General features: G+C 47.0%; 1 protein-coding gene across 7 annotated transcripts in view; it reads right to left on the bottom strand.

The window, feature by feature from the left end:
• LOC101083149 (zinc finger protein 791) overlaps nt 1–27780 on the bottom strand; it is a 59833-nt gene that overhangs the window by 25575 nt on the left and 6478 nt on the right. For 2 of the 7 annotated variants that reach the window (XM_045046158.1, XM_045046160.1), the window contains exon 1: nt 13467–14641. The exons of 2 other annotated variants lie outside the window; for them this stretch is intronic. In XM_045046158.1, coding sequence (XP_044902093.1) covers nt 13467–13921 — 455 coding nt within the window. In that variant the 5' untranslated portion in view covers nt 13922–14641. Of the gene's footprint in view, nt 1–13466; nt 14642–27780 lie in introns of those variants that run through there. 3 more of the 7 variants (XM_045046149.1, XM_023245736.2, XM_023245738.2) reach the window with 3 other exon arrangements.

Here is a 27780-nt window from a genome sequence, read left to right as displayed (position 1 = left end):
TTTTCTTCCCTGCTCTATTTTGCAGGCTTATTTTGGTGGGCTCTGAAATGAGCATGAGCCAAAGAACAAAGGGGGGACTGAAAGTCTCCGCATCACCTCAGGAAACGTACATTTGTTCCAATTAGACTACTTAAAAAAAATTTTTTTTTTGTTTTTTAATGTTTATTGATTTTTTTAATTTTTTTTTCAACGTTTATTTATTTTTGGGACAGAGAGAGACAGAGCGTGAACGGGGGAGGGGCAGAGAGAGAGGGAGACACAGAATCGGAAACAGGCTCCAGGCTCCGAGCCATCAGCCCAGAGCCCGACGCGGGGCTCGAACTCACGGACCGCGAGATCGTGACCTGGCTGAAGTCCGACGCTTAACCAACTGCGCCACCCAGGCACCCCAGTGTTTATTGATTTTTGAGAGAGAGTGGGGGCAGGGGCAGAGAGAGAGGGAGACACAGGATCTGAAGCAGGCTCCAGGCGGTCAGCATTTAGCCCGACACGGGGCTTGAACCCACAGACCATGAGATCATGACCTGAGCTGGAGTCAGCTGCCCAACCGCCTGAGCCATCCAGGCACCCCAGACTACTTTTTTTTTTTTAATGTTTATTTATTTTGAGAGAGAGAGAGAGAGAGAGAGCGTGCGCGCAAAAGAGAAAGTGGGGGAGGGCCAGAGAGAGAGAGAGAGAGAGAGAGAGAGAGAGAGAGAATCCCCAGCAGGCTCCACGCTGTCAGCGCAGAGCCCGACGTGGGGGCCGATCCCACGAACCAGGAGATCATGACCCGAACTGAAATCAAGAGTCGGACGCTCAACTGACTGAGTCACCCGGCTGTCCCCCAATCAGACTACTTTCTGCCTCACATGGGCACAGGCGACGTCCAGGTAAGGCTCTCGCTTCAGCCAGTGAAGAATCAGGGGAGGGACACACACCCTGGAGATAAACTGTCTGCTGTAACTGCCCCGAGCATGCCTGTCCATCAAGACACCCGCTCCTGCAAGAAGGTCGAAGAAAACCTCGATCCGCTGTGCTCCGAGTCTCCGCGTCCCTCCTCTGATTGGGTCGGTGGCCTTATTTCTCACCAACCCTTAGCCAGATAAACTTAAAACATCACACTAAAGGCCTCCTTTTATTTATTTTTTGAAAGGCCTATTTGCCTCAGTTCCTTCTCAGCACATGAGGTCTGCCTTCAAACAAATAAAACAAAAAATCCCAGAGCATACGAAGACATTTCACCTTGAAAGAAACCAGAGGGAAAAACACACCTCAGATATAGAGAAACAAAGAATTCATTTATACTCATCCCCCCCCCCAAAAAAAAAAACCATGCAAGCAAGAAGAGAGTGGAATGAAATATTTTAAAGGGTTGACAGAGAAAAACGATGTGCCCAGAATTCGGTGTCGAACAAAATTATTCTTCAAGGGTGAGGGAGAAATCGAGACTTTCTGAGACAAACAAAAATGGAGGGAATTTTCCACCAGTATACCTGCTTTGCAAAAAAAAAAAAAAAAAAAAAAAAAAAAAATGTGAAAGAAACTTCTTCAAAAAGCAGGAAGATGATAAAGAAAGGGAGGGCATTTCAGAAGGAGTAAATTTTAAAAATTCTTCACCTGAAAAAAAAAAAAGAACTTCATCTGATAGATAACTATGGTATATATTAATCCAATGATATCAATAGTCACTTTATTTTTTTAAGTGTGTGTGGGGGGGGGGCAAGTGCGCACGGGGGAGGGACAGAGAGAGCGAGCGAGGGAGAAAGAGAGAATCCCGAGCAGGCTCCAAACCATCAGCATGGAGCCCGACGAGGGGCTCAAACTCACAAACCATGAGATCAGGAACTGAGCCGAAATGAAGAGTCAGACGCTTAACCGACTGAGGCACCCAGGCACCCCTATCAATAATCACTTTAATGTTTTTTTCTTGAAGAGTTTTTTTTTTTTAATTTTTTTTAATGTTTATTTTTGAGAGAGAGAGACACACACACACTGAGTGCGAGCAGGGGAGGGACCGAGAGAGCGGGAGACACAGAATCTGAAGGAGGCTCCAGGCTGTCAGCATGGAGCCTGAGGCGGGGCTCAAACCCACAAACCGTGAGATCATGACCTGAGCGAAGTTGGACGCTTAGCCAACTGAGCCACCCAGGAGCCCCATAAAACACAGTCTTTTCAACAAAAAGTAGAATCCACGTGAAAAAATCTAGACACAGAGCTTGCACCTTTCACAAAAATGAACTCAAAATGGATTCATAGATCTTATAGAAAACCGAGACTAAAAAATTCCCAGGAGATAGCACAGGAGAAAATTTAGGAGACCTAGGGTTTGGTAATTATTATTTTTAGATCCAACACCAAATCAGGATCCATGAAAGTAAAAGATACCAAGTTTGGCTTTATTAAAATGAAAACCCACTCTGTGAAAGACAGTTAAAGAGATGGAAAACAGAAACCACAGACTGAGAGAAAATCTTTACAAACACTTCTCTGCTAAAGGGCTGGTATCCAAAATGTCCAAAGAACTCTTAAGTCAGTAAGACAAGCAACTCAATTAAAAATGGGCAAAAGATCTGAACACACACTTCACCAAAGAAAATACATAAATGCTAATTAAGTATATAAAAAGATGCTCAACACCATGTCAGAAGAAATTGAGAAGGGGCGCCGGGGGTGCTCATTCTGCTGAGTGTCTGACTTCAGGTCGTGACCTCATGGTTCGTGAGTTTGAGCCCTGCATCGGGCTCTGTGCTGACAGTTCAGAGCCTGGAACCTGCTTCAGATCCTGTGTCTCTCTCTCTGCCCCTCCCCTGATTGTGGTCTCTCTTTGTCAAAAATAAACAAAAATTAAAAAAAAAAAAAGAAATTGCAAATAAAAGAATGAGATATAGGGGAGCCTTGGTGGCTCAACAGGTTAAGCATTTGATTTCAGCTCAGGTCATGATCTCATGGTTCATGGGTTCAAGTCCTGCATCAGGCTCTCTGCTGTCAGCACAGAGCCCACTTCCGACCCTCTGTCCCCCCTGCCCCCGCTCTGTCCCTCCCCTGCTCATGCTTCCTCACTCAAAAATAAACAAACATTAGGGGCGCCTGGGTGGCTCAGTCAGTTAAGCATCTGACTTCGGCTCAGGTCATGATCTCGTGGTTCGTGGGTTCGAGCCCCGCATCAGGCTCTGTGCTGACAGCTCAGAGCCTGGAACCTGCTTCAGCTTCTGTGTCTCCCTCTCTCTCTGCCTCTCCCCCACTTGTGTGCTCTCTCTCAAGAATAAGTAAACATTAAAAAAAGAAAAAATAATAAACATCAAAAAAATGAGATACTGCCAGATACTTATTACAATAACTAAAATTCAAGACCTTGAAAAAACAAACAAACAATAGTAAAGATGTGAGAGAAAATCATTTAGTCATTCATTCCACCCTCATTCATTCCTGATGGGAGTGGAAAATGTATCCCTATTCTGGAAGACAGGCAGTTTCTGAAAAAAATAAACCTATTTTTTTTTTTTTAGCATACTATCCAGCAATCACCATCCTTCCTATTATGCCAAATGAGTTGAAAACTCATTCATAAAAAAACCTGCACATGAGGGGCGCCTGGGTGGCTCAGTAGGTTAAACACCCAACTCTTGATTTTGGCTCAGGTCACGATCTCACGGTTCATGGGATCGAGTCTGCCCTGTCAGCGCAGAGCCTGGTTGGGATTCTCTCCCCCACTCTCTCTGCCCTTCCCCTGCTCTTACATGCCCCCTTTCTCTCCCTCTCTCAAAAATAAGCAAATATTAAAAAAAAAAAAACTTTAGGGGCACCTCGGTGGCTCAGTGGGTTGAGCGTCTGACTTCAGCCCAGGTCACGATCCCACGCTTCGTGGGTTCGAGCCCCACATCGGGCTCTGTGCTGACAGGCTCAGAGCCTGGAGCCTGCTTTGGATTCTTTGTCTCCTCCTCTCTCTGCCACTCCCCCAGTCTATCTCCCGAAAATAAACACTGAAAAAAAAACTTAAAAAGAAAAACCCAGGACCTGAATATTTGTAAGAGCTTTATTCACAGTTGCCAAGACTTACAGGTAACCAAGATATCCTCCAACAGATGAATGGAAAATTAATCAATGGAACATCCATATGATGAAATATTCAGGGATAACTGGAAATGAGATATCCAGCCAGAAGACATGGAATAACCTCAAAGTCACATTGCTAGGGGAAAGCAGAGAATACGGTAAGGCTACAGACTGTATGATTCCAAGCACAGTTCTGGACAGCAAAGTTCTGGAAGGAACAAAAGCGGGAGGCGGTGAACAAGCTGCGGTTGCCAGGGATTTGGGGGTGGGAAGAAGGAATGAATAAACAGATGGACGACACGGGACGTTTAGGGCACTGAAAATACACTACATGATACAGAAACGATCGGCACACATCATCGCACATTGCCAAAGCCCTAAGACTGTGTAACGCGAAGAGTCTAGTTATTGCAATGTTTATTTATTTTTGAAAGAGAGAGAGCGCGAGCAGGGGAAGGGCAGAGAGAGGGGGAGACAGAACCCCAAGCAGGCTCCGTGCCGTCAGCACAGAGCCCGATGGGGGGCTTGAACCCACGAACCATGAAATCACGACCTGAGCCGAAACCAAGAGTCGGATGCTTAACCAACTGAGCCACCCAGGCGCCCCAAAGTGTCCAGCTATTGTAAAGCAAGGACTTCGATGCATTAATACTGGCTCATCGAATGTAACAAATGTACCACACTGATGTGAAATATAAAAAAAACAGGGCAAGCTGTATGAAGGCGGGGGGGTTATGTGAGAACTCTGTACATCCTGGTGAAGTTTTCTGTAAACCTAAAATTGCTGTAAAAAAAAAAAAAGTCTATCAGGGGGGAAAAAAAAGAGGAAGACAGATGCGCTATTCACCCCCGATGACTGAAAGAAGCCACTGTTCATTCAACTCCTTTGAATTTATTCCAATAACCTACGATAGCACTCTATGAGGCCTAAACCCTGAGACGCGCGCGACCAGAAATTTCCACTCAGTGTCTTCGTGAGAGCTCGCCACTGTACGCTCTGAGCAGTGAAACGAGTGCCTTCGTTACCAGCAGGAGCGTCTGGAACTCTGATGTGGATAAGGAGCCGATGTGGACAGGCGAGGACCTACACAGACGCCTTAGCAGACGCGGAGACCTATTACCTTGACTTATATGTTGTGGGTATCTGTGAGGCGAGAGAGTCCCAGAATTCTTTGACCACAGAGGGGCATCTCTTGGACAATCACCCAAGAGTGTAAACACAGGGGGACGCCACTGCTGCTCAGTGCCAAGACTGATGGCATACAGTTTGGGGCCTAGGGCCATCTCGCGCATCAAAAACCTAGGGACAACATGAGGCCGTCGCAGGGAACTCCAAGAGGCACGAGAGGAAGTCACCGAAGCCTCTGCTGTGAAACCGCTGGAGGGCACTAACAGGTGTGTCTGCTGCACAGCAATTTGACCGGCGTCCAGAATCTTCCTGTTTTGTTGTAAGGGGTGCCTATTCAGGATGGGCCATTTTACAAGTAACAGCAAAAACGGGCTCAAGTAAAATTTTAAACAAGGAATATGTTGCCTCCACAACACTAAAAGAATCTGAACAACAGTTACCTCTTTACCAAGAATTCTTTTTAAGAACTTAGACAAGGTGCGAAAGCCTCACATCGTATATACGGTGATGGCACGTCCCCTTTTCATGAGCTCTTCTTGTCAAAAGTTTTGAAGTCCCAAATGACTTCAGAGGAGGATGTCGTTGGTATTACACTACTTGATGGCCAACTGCACCTGGCAGACTGTTGAAACAGCCCCCGAACAAAACAGACGTGGCCAAACCTGTGACTGCACCACACTGATCTGTCGCTGAAGGGAGTCAGTCATTTCCGTAACGGTGGGGACTGGGAACGAGTTTGCACTAATTCATTCTGAAGGGGCATTCATTGCTTGCAGATTTAAGAATAGGTCAAATAAGGCTGTTAAAAGGAGAACCAGGGGGAATAATTACTTTTTCATTAAATTAAGTGGTTTCTAACCAATGGTTTCCAATCCCTCAAGGCCCTTTTTAGTTTACAGTGGGTCAGATTAAGTAATTTAACGGGGTGGGGAGGGGTGCAGTAAGATCTGTGGGGTCCCATAAGTGCCAAACACAAAATTTAAATTTAATTTAGGAGACACTGGGTTCAGACCTGCTCCGCTCAGTGCGGGATATTTAAGAACAACGGGCGCTAAGACCATGGGAAATCAGGTAACACCATGGTTCTCATGGTTAAGGGGAGACGTGCTTAGCTGTCCTGTCATAGTCAGCAACTCCCTTAAGATGATCAGGGGTACCCTGCTTAAGTTTAGTGGGGTCCCCGGGTGTAACTGCAAGGTGAGCCCTAGTACTGATCATGTGCCTGAGGTTCCTAACTTAGCGCGTTAGGGCAGCCGGCAAGATGCATCCGGAACCTGTGCTGTGGAGGCCGGAAGCAGCAAGGAGGGTACTTTTATCTTTTTTTGTTGTGTAAATTCTTCTCGCAGATGTTGAATTTCCAACTGGTACAACTGCAGAGCTGGGTTTTGAGACAGGGCAACTGAAGGGACCCCATGGGAAAAAGGCTGTTTTCTTTTTCTTCTCTCTGCTCCGTTTCCTGCTTCTATTCTTGCTAGGGCCTGCATCCCTGCCTCACACGTACCTTAACGTATGCGCTCTTGGTTGTTCTTTTTAATAATTTTTGTAATGTTTACTTATTTGAGAGAGAGAGGAAAGGGGGGAGAGAGAGACGGAGGGAGGGACAGAAAGAGAGGGGAGGCGCAGAATCTGAGGGAGGCTCCAGGCTCCGAGCTGTCAGCACAGAGCCCGATGCGGGGCTCGAACCCACGCACCGCGAGATCATGACCTGAGCCGAAGCTGGACGCCTAACCGATTGAGCCACCCAGGTGCCCAAAACGTGTGCTCTCCTTGTAAAGGTCAAGGAATTAATGGTATCTTTGGCGTTTTCCAGCAAAATACGTAACATCTAAGGAGTCAGCAGGGGGCGTCACCATATACGTTTTCCAGGAACACTGACTCCAGGTGATGCTGAGACCCCTGGCTCCAGGGTGTAAGTGACTTACGGAGGACACAGGAGCACTCGCCCTCGTTGGACGAGTTCCCCAACACCCGAGAGGACACGTACACCAGACCACCGTCCTCGACAGAAACCCCAGGCCCTAAACAAAGACGAGACTCCTTCTCCTTCTCCTTTCTGAGTCTCCTAAGAGCTCCATCTGAATCTGCTCGCTCTCTCTCTCTTCGATAAACTCTCTCTCACTTCCTGCTGGCTGACATTTGATTTCTATCCTGCGCACAGCCAGGGAGCCTCTCGGCTGGTCCAGCGGAAACCCCTCTGGGTTCTCAGTCCCCGGCTGCCTGCATCAGCTTCAACACTTTTTTCTTTTGCTTCCCTCCTGTCTTGTTTTTTCCCATCACTGGCTATACTTCGAGGGAGGGGGCGGCCTCTCTGTCCTGGTATTTACACACCATTTCCTCCAGAGAGCCTGAGAACAGTGCCATCAGGGTTAGGAGCCTCTCCCGTGACCACTGGCTGCCCTGCAGGGTTTCAGGGCCCTGGACTTAAATCAAGTGGAACCAATCCCTTTGCTGTGCCACAGGGGCACCTGAGTGTCGTGCCCTCTACCTGGAGGCTCAGGATCTTGGCTGCAGTAGAGGCAGGGGCAGAAGCAGCAGAGGTGCTTAAAGGTCCTGGAGAGTCCTCTGGGGTCAAGGAGCGTGGACTCAGGCCCCCAAGTACTGGCTGCCTTTCACCCTTTCTTCTCTTTCTCTAATTAACTGTTATTTCAGGACTGACCACACAATGGGCCCTCCTTTTGCACAGGGTATAGTCCCTCTGCCCCCCACCCAGGCATGTGAGGCCAACCCAGCCTCTGTCACAGCTTCCCCCCCAACACAGATCCAAACCAGCAAATACGTGGAACAGGACCACTTCAAGGAGGGTCTCAATCCTACACCCCTGCTCCCAAACACCTAGGGATCCTGTGAACGGCCACCTCTGGTGGGCTGAACACAGAGCTGAGGCTGGGGAGGGTCACCAACACACCACAGGGCAGCACGGGTCACAGCGCGAGCTCCCCGGCACCCAGCGCCCACGGCACACACCGCCTTCGGGCAGCAGAGCTGGTGAGCAAGTCGGAGCAAGAGAAGCAGGCCCGCAGCATGGGGGTCACGTCTGGACATGGCTCACGGTGACAAAACTTACGGTCGCCTGCAGAGATGTGGTTCCCGTGTACACGCATACATGCATCAAGATGGGAGGAAAAGGCTTACAAATCCCATAACCAAGGCTCTGGGGACGGTAGGGCTGGCCCCTCAAGCAGCTCTGAAACGGCTTCAGAAACCAATGGAAAGAATCTGGTTTGGTGTTCCCCGGAGCTGGGAGGTGGGGCCGCGGCAAGAACTCTCGCACAGGGGTGGGGGCCTCCGTGATTGGAATCTCTTGCCATCTCCAGAGACACCCCCCAGACTTTCTCATCAGCTTGACCAAGTTGGGGGCATAAGAGAAAGAGGGAAGGAGGAGGCTTAAACCGTGAGCAGCCAAACACCCAAAGATGTGCAATCTTACTGCTCATTACAAGGAGGAAAACGTGGGGAAGAAAAACGTGAATGTGCGAGTGCTTGTTTTCATATAAAGAAACACGGACAGGATGCTCCAGAAATGATCACCGCTTATTTCTGGGGGTGGCTGAAGCCAGAGCTCTGGAGTGGACCAGATTTTTACGAACCCATGCATCCATTAGCTAAAGGTTTTTTTTTTTTTTTTTAATGTTTATTTTTGAGAGAGAGAGAGTGCAGTGAGGGGCAGAGAGAGAGAGAGAGAGAGACAGGGAGACAGAGAATCTGAAGCAGGCTCTACACGGCCAGCAGAGAGCCTGATGTGGGGCTCGAACTCACGAACCGTGAGATCATGACCTGAGCTGAAGTCAGTCACTCAACCAACTGAGCCACCCAGGCGCCCCCCATGCATACATTATCTGAAGTAAATAGTCACTGGGACGCCTGGGTGGCTCAGTTGGGTAAGTGTCTGACTCTTGGTTTTGGCTCAGGTCATGATCTCAAGGTTCGTGGGTTCAGGCCCCACTTCGGGCTCTGCACACTGTCAGTGCAGAGCCTGGTTGGGATTTTCTCTCTCTCCCTAGCTCCCCGCCCCTCCCCCACTAATGTAGTCTCTGTCTCTCTCAAAAATGAAAACTAAAAACTAAAATGAAATAAAATAGTCATATATATAAACCACATTTTTTTACTGTTATTTTTATCTTTTAAGATTGTAAGTAATTTCTACACCCAACATGGGGCTCTAACTCATAACCCCGAGATCAAGAATCATGTGATGCATCAACAGAGCCAGCCAGGTGCCCCATATTTTTCTAACAGCCTTTATTTTGAATGAACTTGTTTTGCTCTTTAAAATTAAAAAAAAAAAAAATTGGGGGGGGTGGGGGGGATGCCTGGGTGGCTCAGTCAGTTAAGTGTCTGACTCTTAAATTCAGCTCAGGTCATGATCTCACAGTTTGTGAGTTCGAGTCCTGAATTGGGCTCAGAGCCTGCTTGCGATTCTCTCTCACTCTCTAATTCTCTCTCTCCCCCCCCCACCCCCACCCCTCCCGTTTGTGTTTGCTCTCTCAAAATAAATAAACTTAAAAACTATTTTTAAGATTAAGTAGCATATTGTAATATACTAGGGATTTGGTCCTCACCCATTAAATGTATTAGGATTATCAAAGATTGATGCAACTTTTGAGTAGTTTTCCTCCTATCAATTAAAATAGGAATTCATTTCCCTTAAACTTTAACATTACAGAATTCAAATTTCCAAAGCTCTCTGGGGGCATACAAATAAAAAGCTGACCTAAAACATAAAATCTACCTGAGAACCTCAAATACACCCATCTCACATCTTGAGACTCTTTTGCCTAAAAAGGAACAGATACTCTGTTTGGTTTCATAATTCCTTGCCTTACTCCCATTGTATCTTTATTTATTTACTTTTTAAATGTTTATTTATTTTTTTGAGAGAGACAGTGTGAATGGGGGAGGGGCAGAGAGAGAGAGAGAGAGAGAGAGACACGGAATCCGAAACAGGCTCCAGGCTCTGAGCTGTCAGCACAGAGCCCAACGTGGGGCTCGAACTCACGAGCTGTGAGATCATGACCTGAGCCGAAGTTGAACGCTCAACCGACTGAGCCACCCAGGCGCCCCCTCCCATTGTATCTTTAAATCAACCTACATTTTCAAAGTCCAAGAACTAAAAATTCATTGCTCTCGCAAAGAAAACAGGATCACTAATGGCTAAAGGAAACTACATGGAGTTGAAAGCTGCAATATGCAATATATAAACTTATATGAGAAAAGAAACGCAGGGGCGCCTGGGTGGCTCAGTCGGTTGAGCATCCGACTTCGGCTCAGGGCATGATCATGCGGTTCGGGAGTTCGAGCCCCGCGTCAGGCTCTATGCTGACGGTGCAGAGCCTGGAACCTGCTTTGGATTCTATGTCTCCCTCTCTCTATGCCCCCACTCCCCTGCTCATGTTCTGTCTCTCTCAAAAATAAACATTTAAAAAAAGATCTAAATATATATATATATATATAAAAACTCCATATATTCATATATCTCACAGTTAGTGGGTTCAAGCCCCACATCGGGCTCTGTGCTGACAGCTCAGAGCCTGGAGCCTGCTTCGGATTCTGTGTCTGTCTCTCTGCCCCTCCCCAGCTCTTGCTCTGTCTCTCTCTCAAAAATAAATAAACGTTAAAAAAAAAATGCAAATATTTGAATCAGGCGAGACAAGCAGCCTGCTTCCCCACGGTTCAGAAGGAAAACTCCCATTCCCAGTCTGTGGTCCAGACCGCACCTGTTGGGATACAGCCCCCGGGCCCAGTTCCTGGTGATGGAGGCGTGGGGGTGGGGGCAACACCTGAGCAGCCACAGGAAGGAAGTGATAGGAATGAAGGCTGGGAGCTACACATACACCTCTCTCAGGGCATAATGGAAACATTCGTCTCTCAGGGTTCAATTCTTGCAAGTCAGGAAACCACTGGCCAGATGTGACTTAAGGATCTGACTCAAAAGAACTTCCAAATTCACAAACTCTTTGTCCAGAAGGCAGATCTCCTGACCTTCCCGGACTTTGTCAATGTACACAAATTACTCCGAGTGCGCCTACACTGCAGACGCAAAGCTCAAGCCTGTGTCTAGAAACAGGCCCAAGGAGGGGGGGGGGGTGCCTGGGTGGCTCAGTAGGTTAAGCGTCCGACTCTTGGTTTTGGCTCACGCCATGATCTCACGGTTCGTGGGTTCGAGCCCCATGTCAGGCTCTGTGCTGACAGTGTGGAGCCTGCTTGGGATTCCTTCTCTCTCCCTCTCTCTGGCCCTCCCCCACTTGCACAGTCGGAAGGAAGGAAGGAAGGAAGGAAGGAAGGAAGGAAGGAAGGAAGGAAGGAAGGAAAAGGAGTCCAAGGAAACCACGATTACAACCTCAGAAGGAGAAACACTGCCCTGTTCCCTAACCCCACCCCCCATGGACACAAGCACCCCCAGCTTTCCTTGGTTCTGCAGATTCCCTCAGCTCCTTCTGGGGTGTCTGAACAGGTAGGGCACCTGCTGGGGGAGGCTCTCCAGGAAGAACCAACTGGGCCTTCAAGTATTTCCCTTTCTAGGCTCAAGGTGGGGGGCCTTGCCATAATTTTTTTTTTAATGTTTTTTTTTTCTTTTTGTTTTTAAATGTTCATTTATTTTCGAGACAGAGAGAGACAGAGCATGAACGGGGGAGGGGCAGAGAGAGAGAAGGAGACACAGAATCCGAAGCAGGCTCCAGGCTCTGAGCTGTCAGCACAGAGCCGGACGCGGGGCTCGAACTCATGGACCATGAGATCGTGACCTGAGCCGAAGTCAGACGCTTAACCGACTGAGCCACCCAGGGGCCCCTAATGTTTGTTTTTGAGAGAGACAGACAGACAGGCAGAGTGAGCAGGGGAAGGGCAGAGAGAGGGAGACACAGAATCCGAAGCAGGCTCCAGGCTCCGAGCTGTCAGCATAGAGCCCGACGGGGGGCTTAAACTCACAAACTGTGAGATCATGACCTGAGCCAGAGTCTGACACTTAAACCGACTGAGCCACCCAGGTGCCCCAAGGGGGGAGCCTTACCTTAGAAACACTGACCTCAGGCTTCTGCTTCCTACCAACTTGCTCTGAACCACCAATAACATTTTAAAAGTGATAAGCCTACTGTGAAAAAAAATCGCTCATATCCAGCATTTATGTATGTGTAAGGGAGGGAAGCAAATTGTAAGGTATTTTTTTAGTTCAACAACACACACACACACACACACATATCTACTCCTTTCAAAAACCATAAATATGTCAGTTAATTATTATTTCCATGGCAAGAAACTGTTTGGAAACAATAATTATTGAACACCTTTCGAGGTGGTACAAGTCTAAGTCCTGGTATTGCATTTGAAATCACCCAAAAGGACAACTCTCTGAGTGTTACTACACCTGCTCATGGGAAGAAAAAAAGGAAACAAAAATTTTAATAGATGAAACAAGGAAATGCTCCCCCCCCCGAAATTCACCCCTTTCTTGCCTCTTTGTAGAATTTTATACTTTCAAGATCTATGGATTAAATACATCTTATTAGAAAACGCAGGCTTAAAGAAGTTGAATACAGTCACAAACTCAGGTGAGGCAATCCAGACAGGACACAGCACCCAGGGAAGTTTCCAAAGAGGAACCGCCACCCAAAGGACTTCCCACAGGATGTCTGTGCTCAGGAAAGATACTGGGAGGAGAGGCAAAGGAATTTCATGCTATGTATTCCAGGTGGTTACTCTCGGCTTTCCTCTTACGTAAAATATTCACAGACAAAAAAAAAAAAAAAAAAAGTCTTTAAAAAGAACCATTCGCGGCTGTTAGATAAACGATAAAATACTGCATAATTTGCAATGCATCACGGAGAACAAACAGTTAATAATGATGCTGTGAACTGGAGAGGGAAGATGGCGTTTCGGAATGCAGGGAAGGATCTGGAAATTGAAGCATGTATTTCCAGTCTTACGAAGAGCTAGCCTGGGGGCACAGGGTCGTGGCTTTGAGACCCCACTCCCCGGACATCTGGAAAAGTGAGGGGAAAACGGGTACCCCCCCTCCCTCCCGGGAGAGAGGGACTGGGGACCCCACAGACCACAGATCCTCCCACGCACGGACCCCGGAGACCGAGGTGTGACCGTCCCCCGATGACCCTCCGGTGGTCATCGCCCAGTCTACGGGAGGCGCGGCCGCGCACAGCGACGGGACGGGACGCCCGGGTCCCGGCTGCCGCCCGGCCCCGCGCTGCGTGCCGCGCCGGCAGCGGACTCGGGTCCCCACACTCCGGGGGTCACGGCCGCGAGCCCAGGTCCCGCCGCCCCCGGTTCCCGACTCCCGGCCCCGCACACTCACCATCGCTCGGTTTCCGGGGTGCCGGGTCGCCCACCATCCGGCTGCCGCGGCCAGCGCAGGTCGCGGCGACCCAGGGCGCGGCGGAACCTCCCGAAGCCCCTAAGGACGGCGCCAGCGGGTGCGAGGCTCGGACGCACAGCAGCCACCGCACACAGCCCTCGCCGTCCACGGCGTCCACGGCGCGTCGCCCGCACGTACGGCTCCGGCGGCTCCCCTGATTGGACGGCTCGCACGGCCCCGCCCCCTCCCGCCTGAGCGACAGCGGGCCGGAGGTCACGTCTTTGAGCCGACCTTGCTTGGGCAGGGGGCTGCCGCCTGTTGTCTCCAAGGCCATCGCTGGGAAGCGCGAGGCCGCCAGGCCGCTCACGGAACCGTGACCCTTCCTCACAAGCGCACGCGCAAGTGACCTCACCATTCGTAAGCATGAGTCCGGTTCCATGTTGGTCTTTGATCATTTTCCAGCAGGGAGTCGTCTGCCCACCGCGCCCCCAACCCCCACTCCTTTGGTCTTCAAAGACTCTCGAAGCCTTGGGGCCACTGAGCTTGGTGGGAGGCTTGAGCCCCTCAGTCCCAGACCAGGCCCGAACCCTCAGGTGCTCACATGTGAGAAAACCTTCCGGTGTAATTCCGTTGATACTTCTCTGTTCAAAGACGGAAGAAGGCAACCCGAAAGAACACTGCTCGATGGCAAAGAATAGACGGTAAAGGTCTAAAGGATGAACAAAGCGTCGGGACGGGGTCACCTAGGGGGCGGGACGGTGGTGAGCCCGGGAGGGAACCAACATGAGACTCTCACTGCGGCCCACAGTTAGGAATCTTCGTGATGCTTCCAGGGATGTGTGTATTGCTAGCAAATCCTACCACAGAACATTTTGTACACTCTTTTCTCAGTCTGTTGGATGATCAAAGACTTTAAGAAGTTATTAAGGTCGAAAAAGAACAATTTGTAAGTTTGCTTCTTATGTAATGGGGCAGTGTGAGTTTTCATTCTCGGGTGTGGCAGAAAAAAATTGGTAACAAGCCAACTGTCTATTTAGAAAGAATGAGTCACATAAACTCATCATATGGACTTTAAAAATCAAAGGGGGAGGCACCTGGCTGGCGCCAGGTCTTGATTTGGGCTCAGGTCGTGATCTCACCACTTCTGGGTTCGAGCCCCACACTGCCAGTGAGGAGCCTGCTTGGGATTCTCCCTCTCCCTCTCCCTCTCTCTCTCTCTCTCTCTCTCTCTCTCTCTCCCTCCCTCCCTCCCTCCCTCCCTCTCCCTCTCTCTCTCTCTCTCTCTCTCTCTCTCGCCCTCCCCTGCTTGTGCACGTGTGAGCTGCTCGCTCGCTGTCTCTCTCATAAATAAGTAAACTTTAAAGAAAAAAACCTGCTTTGAGGGGCGCCTGGGTGGCTCAGTTGATTGAGCGTCTGACTTCGGCTCAGGTCATGATCTCACCGTTTGTGAGTTCGAGCTCTCTGTCGGGCTCTGTGCTGACAGCTCAGAGCCTGGAGCCTGCTTCCAATTCTGTGACTCCCTCTCTCGATGCCCCTCCCCTGCTCATGCTCTGTCTCTGCCTCTCTCTCAAATAAGGAAACATTAAAATTTTTTTTAATAAAAAAACACCTGCTTAAAACAAAACAAAGGTATGATATGAAAAGATCAACGAGTATGCATTACTAGAACATACTATATTGTACATATATATATGTACATATATATACATATACATATATACATACATATACATATGTATGTATATATATATATATATATATATATATATACATACATATGTATATATATATGCCAGGTCACCTCTTCTATAACCTGTAGAGACAGGAGGATCCCCACCACCCTCCCATCCCCCTCACCAAGGTTTGGTTGAGTAGCAGAGACTAAAACGCACCTACCAGCAACGTGTGAAAAGGTTTATTGACTTTCATAATGGAAGTTTCCGGGGAGGGCCAGGCAGGCCTTCTCAAGCAGGCGAGAAATGCCTTGAGAAAGCAAGGGAAGGAGACTGGCCTGGGTTTTATTCAGGTTGGTTGGAGGGTGGCTAGGGTGAGAGTTTGTGCTCATGGGCAGGGACTTATGTGATTGACTCTCTTGCCAGGGCCAAAGCTGAGCACCCAGGCTTTCTTATCACCTTATACAGATGTGGAGCCCAAAGGGTAGAGGGAGGGATATAAAATGTTAAGAGTCATCTGTCAGATAATGGGAAATATCTCTGCCCCAGGTGACTGGCACTTGTAAATTCCTAGGGATAAGAGCACTAAAAGCCAGTCTTGGCTTAATATGTGGCCTTCAATTCTGTCCCTGACACAGGGCTCTTGAAACTATGTAAATTTCTTAAAAAAATTTTTTTTTGATGTTTATGTTTTGTGAGAGAGAGAGAGAGAGAGAGAGAGAGAGAGACAGGGTGTGAGTGGGGGAGGGGCAGAGAAGGAGACACAGAATCTGAAGCAGACTCCAAGTTCTGAGCTGTCAGCACAGAGCCTGATGCGGGGCTCGAACTCATGGAACACGAGATCATGACCTGAGCTGAAGTTGGATGCCCAACTGACTGACACACCCGGGTGCCCCGAAACTATGTAAATTTCTAAGTGATACCAGCACTGGGAGAAACTTTTGTTCCAATGAGGTGACTCTGGGTGGGCTCCTGGGTGGGGGCTGGTCGCCAGAAAGTCCAAGCCACGGTTAGGAGCTTGGAATTTTTAGCCCAGCCCCCATCCCCCAGAGAGGGGGGAGAAGCTGGAAATGGAGTTAATAATTGATCATGCCTACATTAGTAAGCCTCCATAAAATCCCAGTAATATGGGGTTTGGAGACTTTGGGGATGGGGGACCCAACCATGTACTGGGAGGGTGGCATACCCCAAGTCCGTAGGGGCCCTCCAAGTACTCTCCCTACCTATCTCTTCACCTGGCCGTTCATTTGCATCTCTTATCATATCCTTTAATAAACTGGTTAAGTGTAAGTAAGTTTTCCCTGACTTCTGGAAGGTGCTCTAACAAATTAACTGAACCCAAGCAGGGGATTGTGAGAACCTCTGATTGGTAGCAGGACAGAGGTTGTTGAGTAACCTTGTTGGGACTTGCTTCATGTGACCGGCGTCTGAACTGGGATGGGAGAGGTCCTGTGGGACTGAGCACTTAACCTGTGGGATCGACACTACCTACAGGTGGATCGGGTCAAGACCGAGTTAAGTTACAGGACCCCCAGCTGCGTCACACGTTTGGCGACCAGAACTGTTGGAAGTTAAGTGTTCTCGGGAAATCTAAAGGAGACACATAGGAGAAAAGTGGGTTTTCTCCAGAATAATACTGGATTTTCCCAATGTACATCAGCAGTCAAATATTTAAAAGTGGAGTCAGAGACTTCTGGCTTCTTCTCTGGCACGTAAGAAGTTCAGAAGGTGACATTTCTATATTTACCAGGTAAAAGCAAGTAAGCTTTAAAAAAAAAAATCAATGATCTATCAAAGAATTGAGGTCACAGTACAAACTGCCTTCTCCAAAAATAATAGCCATTTTGATACATTCCTACAATGGTCTGTTCTTAACAAGACCTGTCCTCCAAAGACTGGTTTTTCAAGAATCACCTGGGGGGGGGGGGGGGCAGGGAGGGAAATAACTAACTCCAGTTCTCCCCAGCCTTTCTGCCTGACCTAAGGTGAGGGTGTAGGGAACGGAGATAGACTTGCGAGGTTCACAGGTCATTTTTCACCGCTCACAGCCAACGTGTGGTGTGTTTTCCAAAACGATTTCCCCAACTCTCCCAACACCAGCTGGGTGGCCTACAGTTCAATGCAGTTCTAACGCTAACCAGAGTTCGTATCAGACTCTACGGTTTAAGGGCACAGCCCACAAAGGGGCCGCCGCATCAGCCGCCAGCTGCAAAGGGGAGGCCCCGACCCGGGAGGGTCTCTAGGTGCACTCCCATGTTTGTTAATTCAGCAGAAACACTACCGGAACTCACAGAAGCTCTTCATTTTTCATTCCTGATTGATTCTAAAAGCTACAAGTCAGGAACAGCCCAATGGAAGGGGTGTGCAGGACGAAGTAGGTGGGGGAGGGGAGGGAACTCCCGTGCCTTCTCTGGATACAGCACCCCCCCAGCACATTGGTGTCTTCACCAGCTTAGCATCTCTCTGAATCCTGAGGTTTAAGGGTTTGGGTGAAGTTTCCGTGCGTAGCTAGGCACGACGGATGAAATCATTGGTGGTTGGTGAATCACTCAAACTGTAGCTCCTCCCCACTCCCTGCAGATTGGGGGCGGGGCTGAACGTTCTAAGATCCGAGCTGAGATCGAGATCTTAACTCACTGAGCCACCCCAGGTGCCCCAGACATTTTTCTTATTATACCAAAGGTCACAGCCCAGAGACATGTGATCATTAAAATAGTGACATCAAGACTGTAGAACACTTCTCTCCACCCAAGACATTCCATCAGAAAACTCCCATTTAACAACCGTGGTATAAACAAAGAACTGTACATTTCAGAACTTAAAGAAGTCTCTATAGTACCCCCCCAAAGATAACATGGGTGACAAAAGGGCACCTGAGAGCATTTTAGCCTTTGGCAGCTACAACAGAGAGTAAACACAACCTAAACCCTACTCAGATAAACACAAACCCTTACACCAAAGGCCTATTTACCTCAGTTCCTTTTTCATAGCACATCGCGCCTGGCATTGAACAACAACAGCAACAACATTATTAAAACACACAGTTTGAGGAGATTGTACAAGTAAAAGAACTCGACTCAGATGTAGCAGATATGTTACAATTATTAGACCAGAGACATAAAGCAACCATGATTAATATGCTAAGCACTTTTGGGGTAACTGGGTGGTTCAATCGGTTAAGCGTCCGACTCTTGGTTTTGGCTCAGGTCATGATTTCATGGTTCCTGAGTTCGAGGCCTGCATCGGGCCCTGTGCTGACAGGGTAGAGCCTACTTGGGATTCTCTCTCTCCCTATCTCTCTCTCTCTCTGCCCCTCCCCTGCTAGCTCTGTCTCTCAAAAAATAAATTAAGGGGCACCTAGGTGGCTCAGTTGGTTAAGCATCTGACTTTGGCTCGAGTCATGATCTCACAGCTCATGAGTTTGAGCCCTGCGTCAGGTTCTGTGCTGACAGTTCAGAGCCTGGAGCCTGCTTCGGATTTGGGTCTCCCTCTCTCTCTGTCTCTCCCTCACTCATGCTCTGTCTCTCTCTCTCTCAAAAATAAACATTAAAAATTTAAATTAAAAAATTAATTAATTAATTAAAAAAATCAGGGGTGCCTGGGTGGCTCAGTAGGTTAAGTGTCTGACTTCGGCCCAGATCATGAACTCATGGTTCGTGAGTTTGAGTCCTGCATCGGGCTCTGTGCTGACAGCTCAGAGCCTGGAGCCTGCTTCAGATCCTGTGACTCCTCCTCTCCCTGCCTCTCCCCAGCTCACGCTCTGTCCCTTAAAAATGAATAAACGTTAAAAAATTTTCTAAAAAAAATTAACAAAAAATATGCTAAGTGTTTTAGTAAGAAATAGTGGATAACATGCAAGAACAGATAAGTAATCTTTTTTGTTTTTTGTTTGTAAACGTTTATTTATTTTTGAGACAGAGACAGAGCATGAACAGGGGAGGGGCAGAGAGAGAGAGAGACACAGAATTGGAAGCAGGCTCCAGGCTCCGAGCCATCAGCCCAGAGCCCGACGTGGGGTTCGAACTCACGGACCGCGAGATCGTGACCTGAGCTGAAGTCAGACGCTTAACCGACTGAGCCACCCAGGCGCCCCTTTTGTTTTTATTCTTAAAAAAATTTGTTTTTAAATTTTTTAACGTTTCTTTATTATTGAGAGACAGAGCATGAGCAGGGGAGGGGCAGAGAGAGAGGTAGACACAGAATTTGAAGCAGGCTGCAGGCTCCAAGCTGTCAGCACAGAGCTTGATGGGCACCTTAACTCACAAACCACGAGATCATGACCTGAGCCAAAGTCGGACACTCAACCAAATGGGTCACCCAGGTGCCCCGTACTCTACTCAGAGATGAAAACTAAGAACCAAAAGAAATATGCATGAAATGAAAAAACAAAAACAAAAACAATAGAAGAAAAATGAAGAATTCCTTTGGGGGCCTTTTGAATACAGTGGAAGTATGTGAGGAAGGATTCAGTGGGCTTGAAGAAATGTCAATAGAATTTCCAAAACTGAAATGCAAAGAGAATAAACGAAAAAGGCAAAACAAATCTAAGAAATTTGGGACAATTATACAAGGTGTAACATAAACATAATTGGAATACATGAAGGAGAAGAAAACCAGAAAGGAACAGGGGCCAGAAGTCAAACAATAGTACCCAAATTAATGTTAGACACCAAACTACAGATCCAGGAAGCCCAGGGATCACCAAAGAGGATAAAAACCTAGAAATGCACACCTAGAAATGTCATATTCAAAGTTGAGGGAAAAAGGCAAAGAGAAAATCTTGAAAGAAACTAGGGGGAGAAAACCTTCATTATATAGAAAGAAAGAAAAGAATTAAATCTGACTTCTTTTCAGAAACCATGCAAGTAGGAAGAGTTTTGTTAAATAGAAAGCATTGAAAGAAAAAAAAAAAAAACACCCAGCTACAATTCTGTGTCAAACAAAATTATCCTTCAAAAGTGAGGGAAAAGGGTGCCTGGGTGGCTCAGTCGGTTCAGCGTCCGACTCTTGGTGTTAGCCCAGGTCATGATCTCGCGATGCGTGGGTTCAAGCCCCACATCAGGCTGTGTACTGACAGCATGGAGCCTGCTTGGGATTCTCTCTCTCCCTCGCTCCCTGCCCCTCCCCCGCTCGTGGTGCACACATGCTTGCTCTCTCTCCTTCAAAATAAATAAATAAACTTAAAAAACATGACTGAGAAAAAAAGATTTTCTGAGACAAACGAAACTTGAGGGAGTTTGTCATCAGTAAAACCTGCTTCCCAAGGAATGTTAAAAGAAACTCGTCAGGGGGCACCTGGGTGGCTCAGTCGGTTGAGCGTCCAACTTCAGCTCAGGTCCTGGGTCTCACGGTCCGTGGGTTTGAGCCCCCTGTCCAGCTCTGCGCTGACAGCTCAGAGCCTGCAGTCTGCTTTGGATTTTGTGTCTCCCTTTCTCTCTGCCCCTCCCCTGCTTGCACTCTTTCTCAAAAATAAATAAACATTTAAAAAATTAAGAAAAAAGAAAGAAGGTAATAAAGAAAGGGAGAATGTTAGAGAAGAAATCAGTGAAGGTAAAATTCAAGGACGTGCTTTTGCTATTTGTATTTAATCTGACAAATAACACTTTGTTCAAAGTCGTAATAGCAATATTTTCAGTGCATAGACCTTATAAACAAAAATGAATGACACCAATGTCACAAGGGACAGGGAGGGAAGAATTGGAAATACTCTGTTATGAGGTACTTCCTCATCCAGAGAGTGGTATAGTGTTGCTTCAGACAGGGCTTGGGTTAGCTGTAAATATATATCAAAACTCGAGCCTAACAACTAAAAAAGGTATAATGATATGCTGGGAGAGCGGAAGAAATGAAATGTGGTAAAATGTTCAATAAAAGGCAGAGAAGGAAGAAAAAAGTAGAAAACAAAGAAAGAACAAAGGCAGCAAATGGGAAACAATAAAATATATAGGGGTTTTTTTAATGCTTATTTATTTTTGAGAGACAGAGAGAGCACGGGTGAGGGAGGGGCAGAGACAGAAGGAGACACAGAATCCGAAGCAGGCTCCAGGCTCCGAGCTGTCAGCGCAGAGCCCGACGCGGGGCTTGAACTCGTGAACCGCGAGATCATAACCTGAGCCAAAGTCGGATGCTCCATCAACTGAGTCATCCCAGTGCCCCTAGATTTTCATCAAACAATCTTCTTAAACATTAGTGGTCTAAATACAAGGGAAAGACAAAAACTGTCTCAGTGGATAATAAAATAACAATTACATGTTGTCTACAAGGGTCACGCTTTACATACAAAGATTCACGTAGATTAAAAGTAAGAGATGGGAAAAGATATACCATGGCATGCCAACACTGAACACAAGAAAGCTGGTATAGGTATATTACCTTTGGAGCATTACATAATGATAAAGGGGTCAAGTCTCCAAGAAGACACAGCACTCCTTCAAGGGTATGTGTGTAACAGTGGGGCAAAACACACGAGGCAAAAACTGAAAGAACTCTAAGAAGAAATAATTGAACCCATTACTACAGAGATTCCAACACCAGCCCCCATCAGTAATTAGCAGGTCCAACAGGCAGAGATAATGAAGGACACTGTTAACACCACCAGGCAAGTGGCTTTCATTGAAACCTATGCAACACCTCATCCAAACATTCTTCTGAGGTTCATGTAGACCGTCCACCAAACCAGACCACATTCTGGGCCATAAAACACACCCTAACAAACTCGGAGAGGAAGGAAGGAAGGAAGGAAGGAAGGAAGGAAGGAAGGAAGGAAGGAAGGAAGGAAGGAAGGGAAAAGAAAAGAAAAGAAAGAAGGAAAGAAAGGGAAAGAAAGAGAGAGAGAGAGAGAGAAAATTATGCTTGTAAACCAAAATTATATTAACTTGGAAATCAATAACAGAACAATGGTTGGGAAATCTCCACACACCCAAATATCATATGGGTCAATAAGAGAGGTCAGCAAGTGGTGGCATAGAAGTTTTCCACTGTCGTATCCCCACCAGGCACCGATTTTGAAAGCCACTCAATGATGAGAGTACCTCTGTGGAAATTTCCAGTGGTCCAGTTCACGCACCCCGAAGGAGCAAAAACTCTGAGAATAGACCCCATGAGGAGGGAAGAAGAGTGGTTTTATTTTACCTGTGTCACCTTCTCCCCAAAGGCAGCACAGCTCCTTCCCAAGAGAGACGGTGTTGGCCCATAATTCCCCCCATGGGGAAAGTGAAACGTTATAAGAGAGCACTTGGATTCCCCCGGTGGTGTGGGATGCTGTTCAGAAGGCTCACCACTTTCCTGTCTCACCGAAAATACTGAGGATATCAACACAGCTGAGTGGCTGGAAGGCTGGAAGCAGGGAAGGACTTGGAAAGACCTAAGGCAACCAGAGCTTGGAACTCAACAAATGACTGCGGATCCTACTAAGCGCTTGCATATTTGATCTGGATGCTTGCATTTCAGCCACTTCGGAGGCAATGCCCGTGGACACTCCCAAATGGCCCATGGGCACGCTCAATACTCCATACACCTCACTCCCACCCATATGATCCGCTCCCTTGTAGCCCAGACAGTGAGTACAAGCCTCTTAATGTCTTGTAAGCACATGCATTCAGAGGGCTCAACTCAGTGGGATTAGAAAAAGGTGCACAGGAGCACCTGGCTGGCTCAGTTGGTAGAGCATGCAGTTCTTGATCTCAGGATTGTGAGTTCGAGCCCCACATTGGGTACAGAGATCATTTAAATTAAAAAAAAAAAAACTTTGAAAAAAAGAGAGAAGAATGCACAAACTTGAGCACTTCAGGGTACCACCCTAGGGGAAACAAAAAGGAAGCTCTCAGCACCTGGCCTGGCTTTGAGGGATCAAAAGAAGGTGTATAATCTTCAGAATTACCCCTAATGAGGGGGCTGGAGGTATGAAGCAGGTACATCAGTAGAAAAGATCTGAGAGAGCCTCAGAATCCTTAGCTGGGCTGACTGGTGACGGTGTTTCTCTCCCAAAGTGAGTTAGTAAAGACTGGAGAAAGTGGCTACTTCCTCACATGCAAAGACACCAACGTGAGACTTCAAGGAATTCAAGGAACGAACACACACACACACACACACACACACACACACACACACACACACACAAAGGAAAAATGATGCCAACAAAGGAACACAACAATTTTCTAGTAACCTATCCAATAGAAATAGAGATCTGCAAGTTGCCTGATATAATTGTTCCAAGAAAGCTCAGAAAGCTTCACAAGAGCCCAGATAGACAATGTGGTGTCTCTCTCGATCAGATCGGGACCCCCAAGCGTGGGGTGACAATCGGGTGGAAGCCAGTGGTGCGGACAGTTGAAAGGATTCACCCGAGGCAGAATGAAGAAGTTTATCGAATACACTGCAAGGGAGCAGCAGGCAGGACAGCAAAGGAGGCTGTGAACGGGGGCTGTTGTTAGAGAGGGAAGGTAAGGGGGTATAGTGACATATGGAATTTTCCCTTCTTTGGTAACTGTGCCTAGAGCTAAGTAGCCCATTGGTCAGTTAGGGCCTATGGATATTTTGAGACGGGTGGCCTGACGGGCCCGTCTGTATTCAGCCAGGGGGGTTGGGGTCACTTTGGGCTCTTCTGCCTTGATCGTGGTTCCATTGCACAAGCCTGTTGTCCAAAAGCGGCCTCTACAGACAACTCCATGAAATCAAGAAAACAATACATGAACAAAGCAAGAAGTATGGCAGAGAGTAGAAACCATAAAGAACCCAAATAGAAATTCCAGCACTGAAGGAAAAGTGAAATGAAAAAAAGAAATGCAAACAGAGAGGCTCAAGAGCTGACTTGATGAATACGGTGAAAGAATCTGTGAACTTGAAGACCCGTCATTAGAAATCATACAGATGAAGGAGAAAAGAAAAATGAACAAAAAGGAGTGAAGAAAGGTTATGAGACTTAGGGGACACCTGTAAAATAAACAATACGCACATAATGGAAATTCCAGAAGAAGAGAGAATGGCAGAACGCTTAAAGAAATAATGGCTCGGGGTGCCCGGGTGGCTCGGTCGGTTAAGCGTCCGACTTCGGCTCAGGTCATGATCTCGCGGTTCGTGAGTTCAAGCCCCGAGTCGGGCTCTGTGCTGAGGGCTCAGAGCCTGGAGCCTGTTTCGGATTCTGTGTCTCCCTCTCTCTCTGACCCTCCCCTGTTCATGCTCTGTCTCTCTCTGTCTCAAAAATAAATAAATGTTAAAAAAAAATTAAAAAAAAAAAGAAATAATGACTGGAGAGGCACCTGGGTGGCTCAGTCAGTTGAGCGTCCGACTTCGGCTCAGGTCATGATCTCACAGTTTGTGATTTCAAGTCTCGCGTCGGGCTCGCTGCTGTCAGTGCACAGCCTGCTTCAGATCCTCGGTCCCCCTCTCGCTCTGCCCCTCCCCTGCTCATTCTCTCTCTCTTTCAAAATAAATAAATAAACTTAAAAAAAATAAAGAAAAACATAAACCAAGCTGACAAACCTTTAGCTAAATGAAGAAAAGATTAATAAAATCAGAAAGTAAAAAGGAGAAATTATAACTGATAGCACTGAAATTCAAAGTATCGTAAGAGACTACTATGAATAAATATATGTTAACAAATTTGATAACCTACAAGTATAAATTCCTTTAAACATACAACTTACTAAGACTGAATCATGAAACAGAAAATCAAAACTCAGTAAGGAAATCGAATCAGGAATCAAAAAAAAACTCCCAACAAAGAAAAGCCCAGGACCAGATGGCTTCACTAGTGAATTCTACCCAACACTTAAAAAATTCCTGGGGCACCTGGGTGGCTCAGTCGGTTAAGCATCCAACTTTGGCTCAGGTCATGATCTGGCGGTTGGAGAGTTTGAGCCCCACATCGGGCTCTGTGTTGACAGCTCAGAGCCTGGAGCCTGCTTCAGATTCTGTGTCTCCTTCTCTCCCTGTCCCTCCCTTACAAATGCTCTGTCTCTCTCTCCCTCAAAAAAAAAAAAAAGTTAAAAATTCATACTAACTCTTCTCAAACTCTTGCAACAAATTAGAAAGGAGGAAATACTTCCAAAATCATTTTATGAGGCCAGCATTATATTTTTTAAAGTTTTTTTAAAATATATTTTTTAAAATTTATTTTTGACAAAGAGCAAGACAGAGTGTGAGCAGGACAGGGGCAGAGAGAGAGACAGAAACACAGAATCCGAAGCAGGCTCCAGGCTCTGAGCTGTCAGCACAGAGCCCAATGTGGGGCTCAAACTCGTGAACTGCGAGATCATGACCTGAGCTGAAGTCGGATGCTTAACCAACTGAGCCACCCAGGTGCCCGTTATTAAAGTTTTTTTTTTTTAATTTTTAATGTTTATTTTGGAGAGAAAGGGTAGACAGGGCATGAGTGGGAGAGAGGCAGAGAGAGAGGGAGGCATAGAATCCTAAGCAGGCTCCAGGCTCCCAGCTGTCAGCACAGAGCCTGATGCAGGGCTCAAACTCACGAACTGTGAGATCATAACCTGAGCCTAAGTCGGACACTTAACCGACAGAGCCACCCAGGCTCCCCTATTAAAGTTTTTAAAAGTGTATTTATTTTGAGACAGACAGCAATAGTGTGAGAGGGGGAGGGGCAGAGACAGAGGGAAAGAGAGAATCACAAGCAGGCTCTGTACCATCAATGCTTAGCCAACTGAGCCACCCAGGTGTCTGAGGCCAGCATTACATAGATAACAAAGTCAGACGAGGACACTCCAAGGAAAGAAAATTAAGGGGCGCCTGGGTGGCTCAGCTAGTTGGGTGACTGACTTCGGCTCAGGTCATGATCTTGCAGTTTGTGAGTTTGAGCCCCGCGTCAGGCTCTGTGCTGACAGCTCAGAGCCTGGAGCCTGCTTCAGATTCTCTGTCTCCTTCTCTCTCTGCCCCTCCCCTGCTTGTGCTCTGTCTCTCTCTCTCTCTCTCTCTCTCTCTCTCTGTCTCTCTCAAAAATAAACATTAAAAAATTTTTAAAAATCCTTTACAAAATACTAGTACATTAAATTCAACAGCACACTAAAAGGCTTATACAACTTGATCAGTGGATTTATCCCTGGTATGCAAGGATGGTTCAACATATGCAAATCAATACATGTGCTATACCCAATTAACAAGATGAAAGATAAAAGTCATATGATCATCTCAGCAGGTGCAGGGGAGGCATTTGACAACATCCAACATCCTTTAATGATGCAATAAAACAAATTAGGTAGAGAAAGAATGTACCTCGGGGCACCTAGGTGGCTCAGTTGGATCTCAGGGTCGTGAGATCAGGTCCTGCATGGGCCTGCTTGGGATTCTCTCTCTCCCTCTCTGTCTCTCTGCCCCTACCCCACTTGCACATGATCTCTATCTCAAAATAAATAAACTTTTTAAAAAAGAATGTACCTCAATAGCACAAAAGCCATATATGACAAATGCACAGCTAACATCATACTGAAGATAGAAAAGTCGCCTCTTCCAGAACTATGTACCTGGTAAGAAACTGAGGAAAGGGTTAAGGTGAGATATATCTATTTGTCCCCTATTTTATACTCAGGAACTCCCCTACATTATCAGGGGTAACTTGCCTACATTTTCTGGGATAGAATTTGAGCCTTAGTATCATTTGCGTGAAGGTTTCGGAATTAATGCATTGAAGCAGTTGGCAAAATTAATTCGGAATCTGTGTTGTAGAGGCCCCCAAACCCTGTGTCTTTTAAAGGGTTTATATAGTGCCCTGCAATCTTTTTTGTTGTGTAAATTCTTCCTTTAGCATATTTTGGATTTCCAGTTTGGTAAAATTGTGGACCTTTTAGTATTTTTCCCTTTTGTTCCTTCCCACCTGTCCTTCCCGATTTTGCTTTTTGGGGTTTTTTTGGTCACTGGATGAACTTCAGGGAAAGGAGGGTCCTCTCTACCCTGATATTTATTTTTTAATTTTTATTTAATTAAATTTTTTTAAATGTTTTGTATTTTTGAGTGCGAGTGGGGGAAGGGCAGAGAAAGAGACAGCCCTGATGTTTGTATATTTTTTCCTCCAGAGAGCCTCAAATCAGTGCCATCAGGAAACTCCCCTGTGACGACTTGTTGGCGTATAGGTTTTAAAGATCCCGGACCTAAGTCAGTTTCAGCTGATACCTTTGCTGTGCCGCAGTGAGGCCGGGGGTATTGTCCTCTAGAACCTTGTGGGTCACAGTCATTGCTGCAATACGGACAGGGAGGCAGCAGCAGAGACGTTTAAGATCCTGGTGAGTCCTCTAGCATGTGGGATCAGGACTTACCGCACATTCTAATGACTGCCTTTCTTCTCTCTTCTCCTCTTTTTCTCTTTAAGTTTATTTATTTATTGAGAGAGTGCAAGCACGAACAGAGAGAGAGAGAGAGAGACAGACAGACAGACAGAAAGAGAATCCAAAGCAGGCTCCACATTCAGAGACTGACTCGGGGCTCAACCCCACAACTGTGAAATCATGACCTGAGCTGAAATCAAGAGTCGGACCACTGAACCAACTGAGCCACCCAGGCACCCACCTCTTCCTCTTTTTAAATGGGAGCTGTTTCAGGAGTGACCTCTTGATATGGCCTCCTCTTGCATAGTCCTCTCTCCCACCCCCACCCCTGGGGATATCTCAGGGCCAACTCTGCCCCTATCACAGCTT

This window comes from Felis catus, chromosome A2, assembly GCF_018350175.1.
Source record: "Felis catus isolate Fca126 chromosome A2, F.catus_Fca126_mat1.0, whole genome shotgun sequence".
Classification (NCBI taxonomy): Eukaryota; Metazoa; Chordata; class Mammalia; order Carnivora; family Felidae; genus Felis; species Felis catus.
This window is presented reverse-complemented; position numbering and strand designations above follow the sequence as displayed.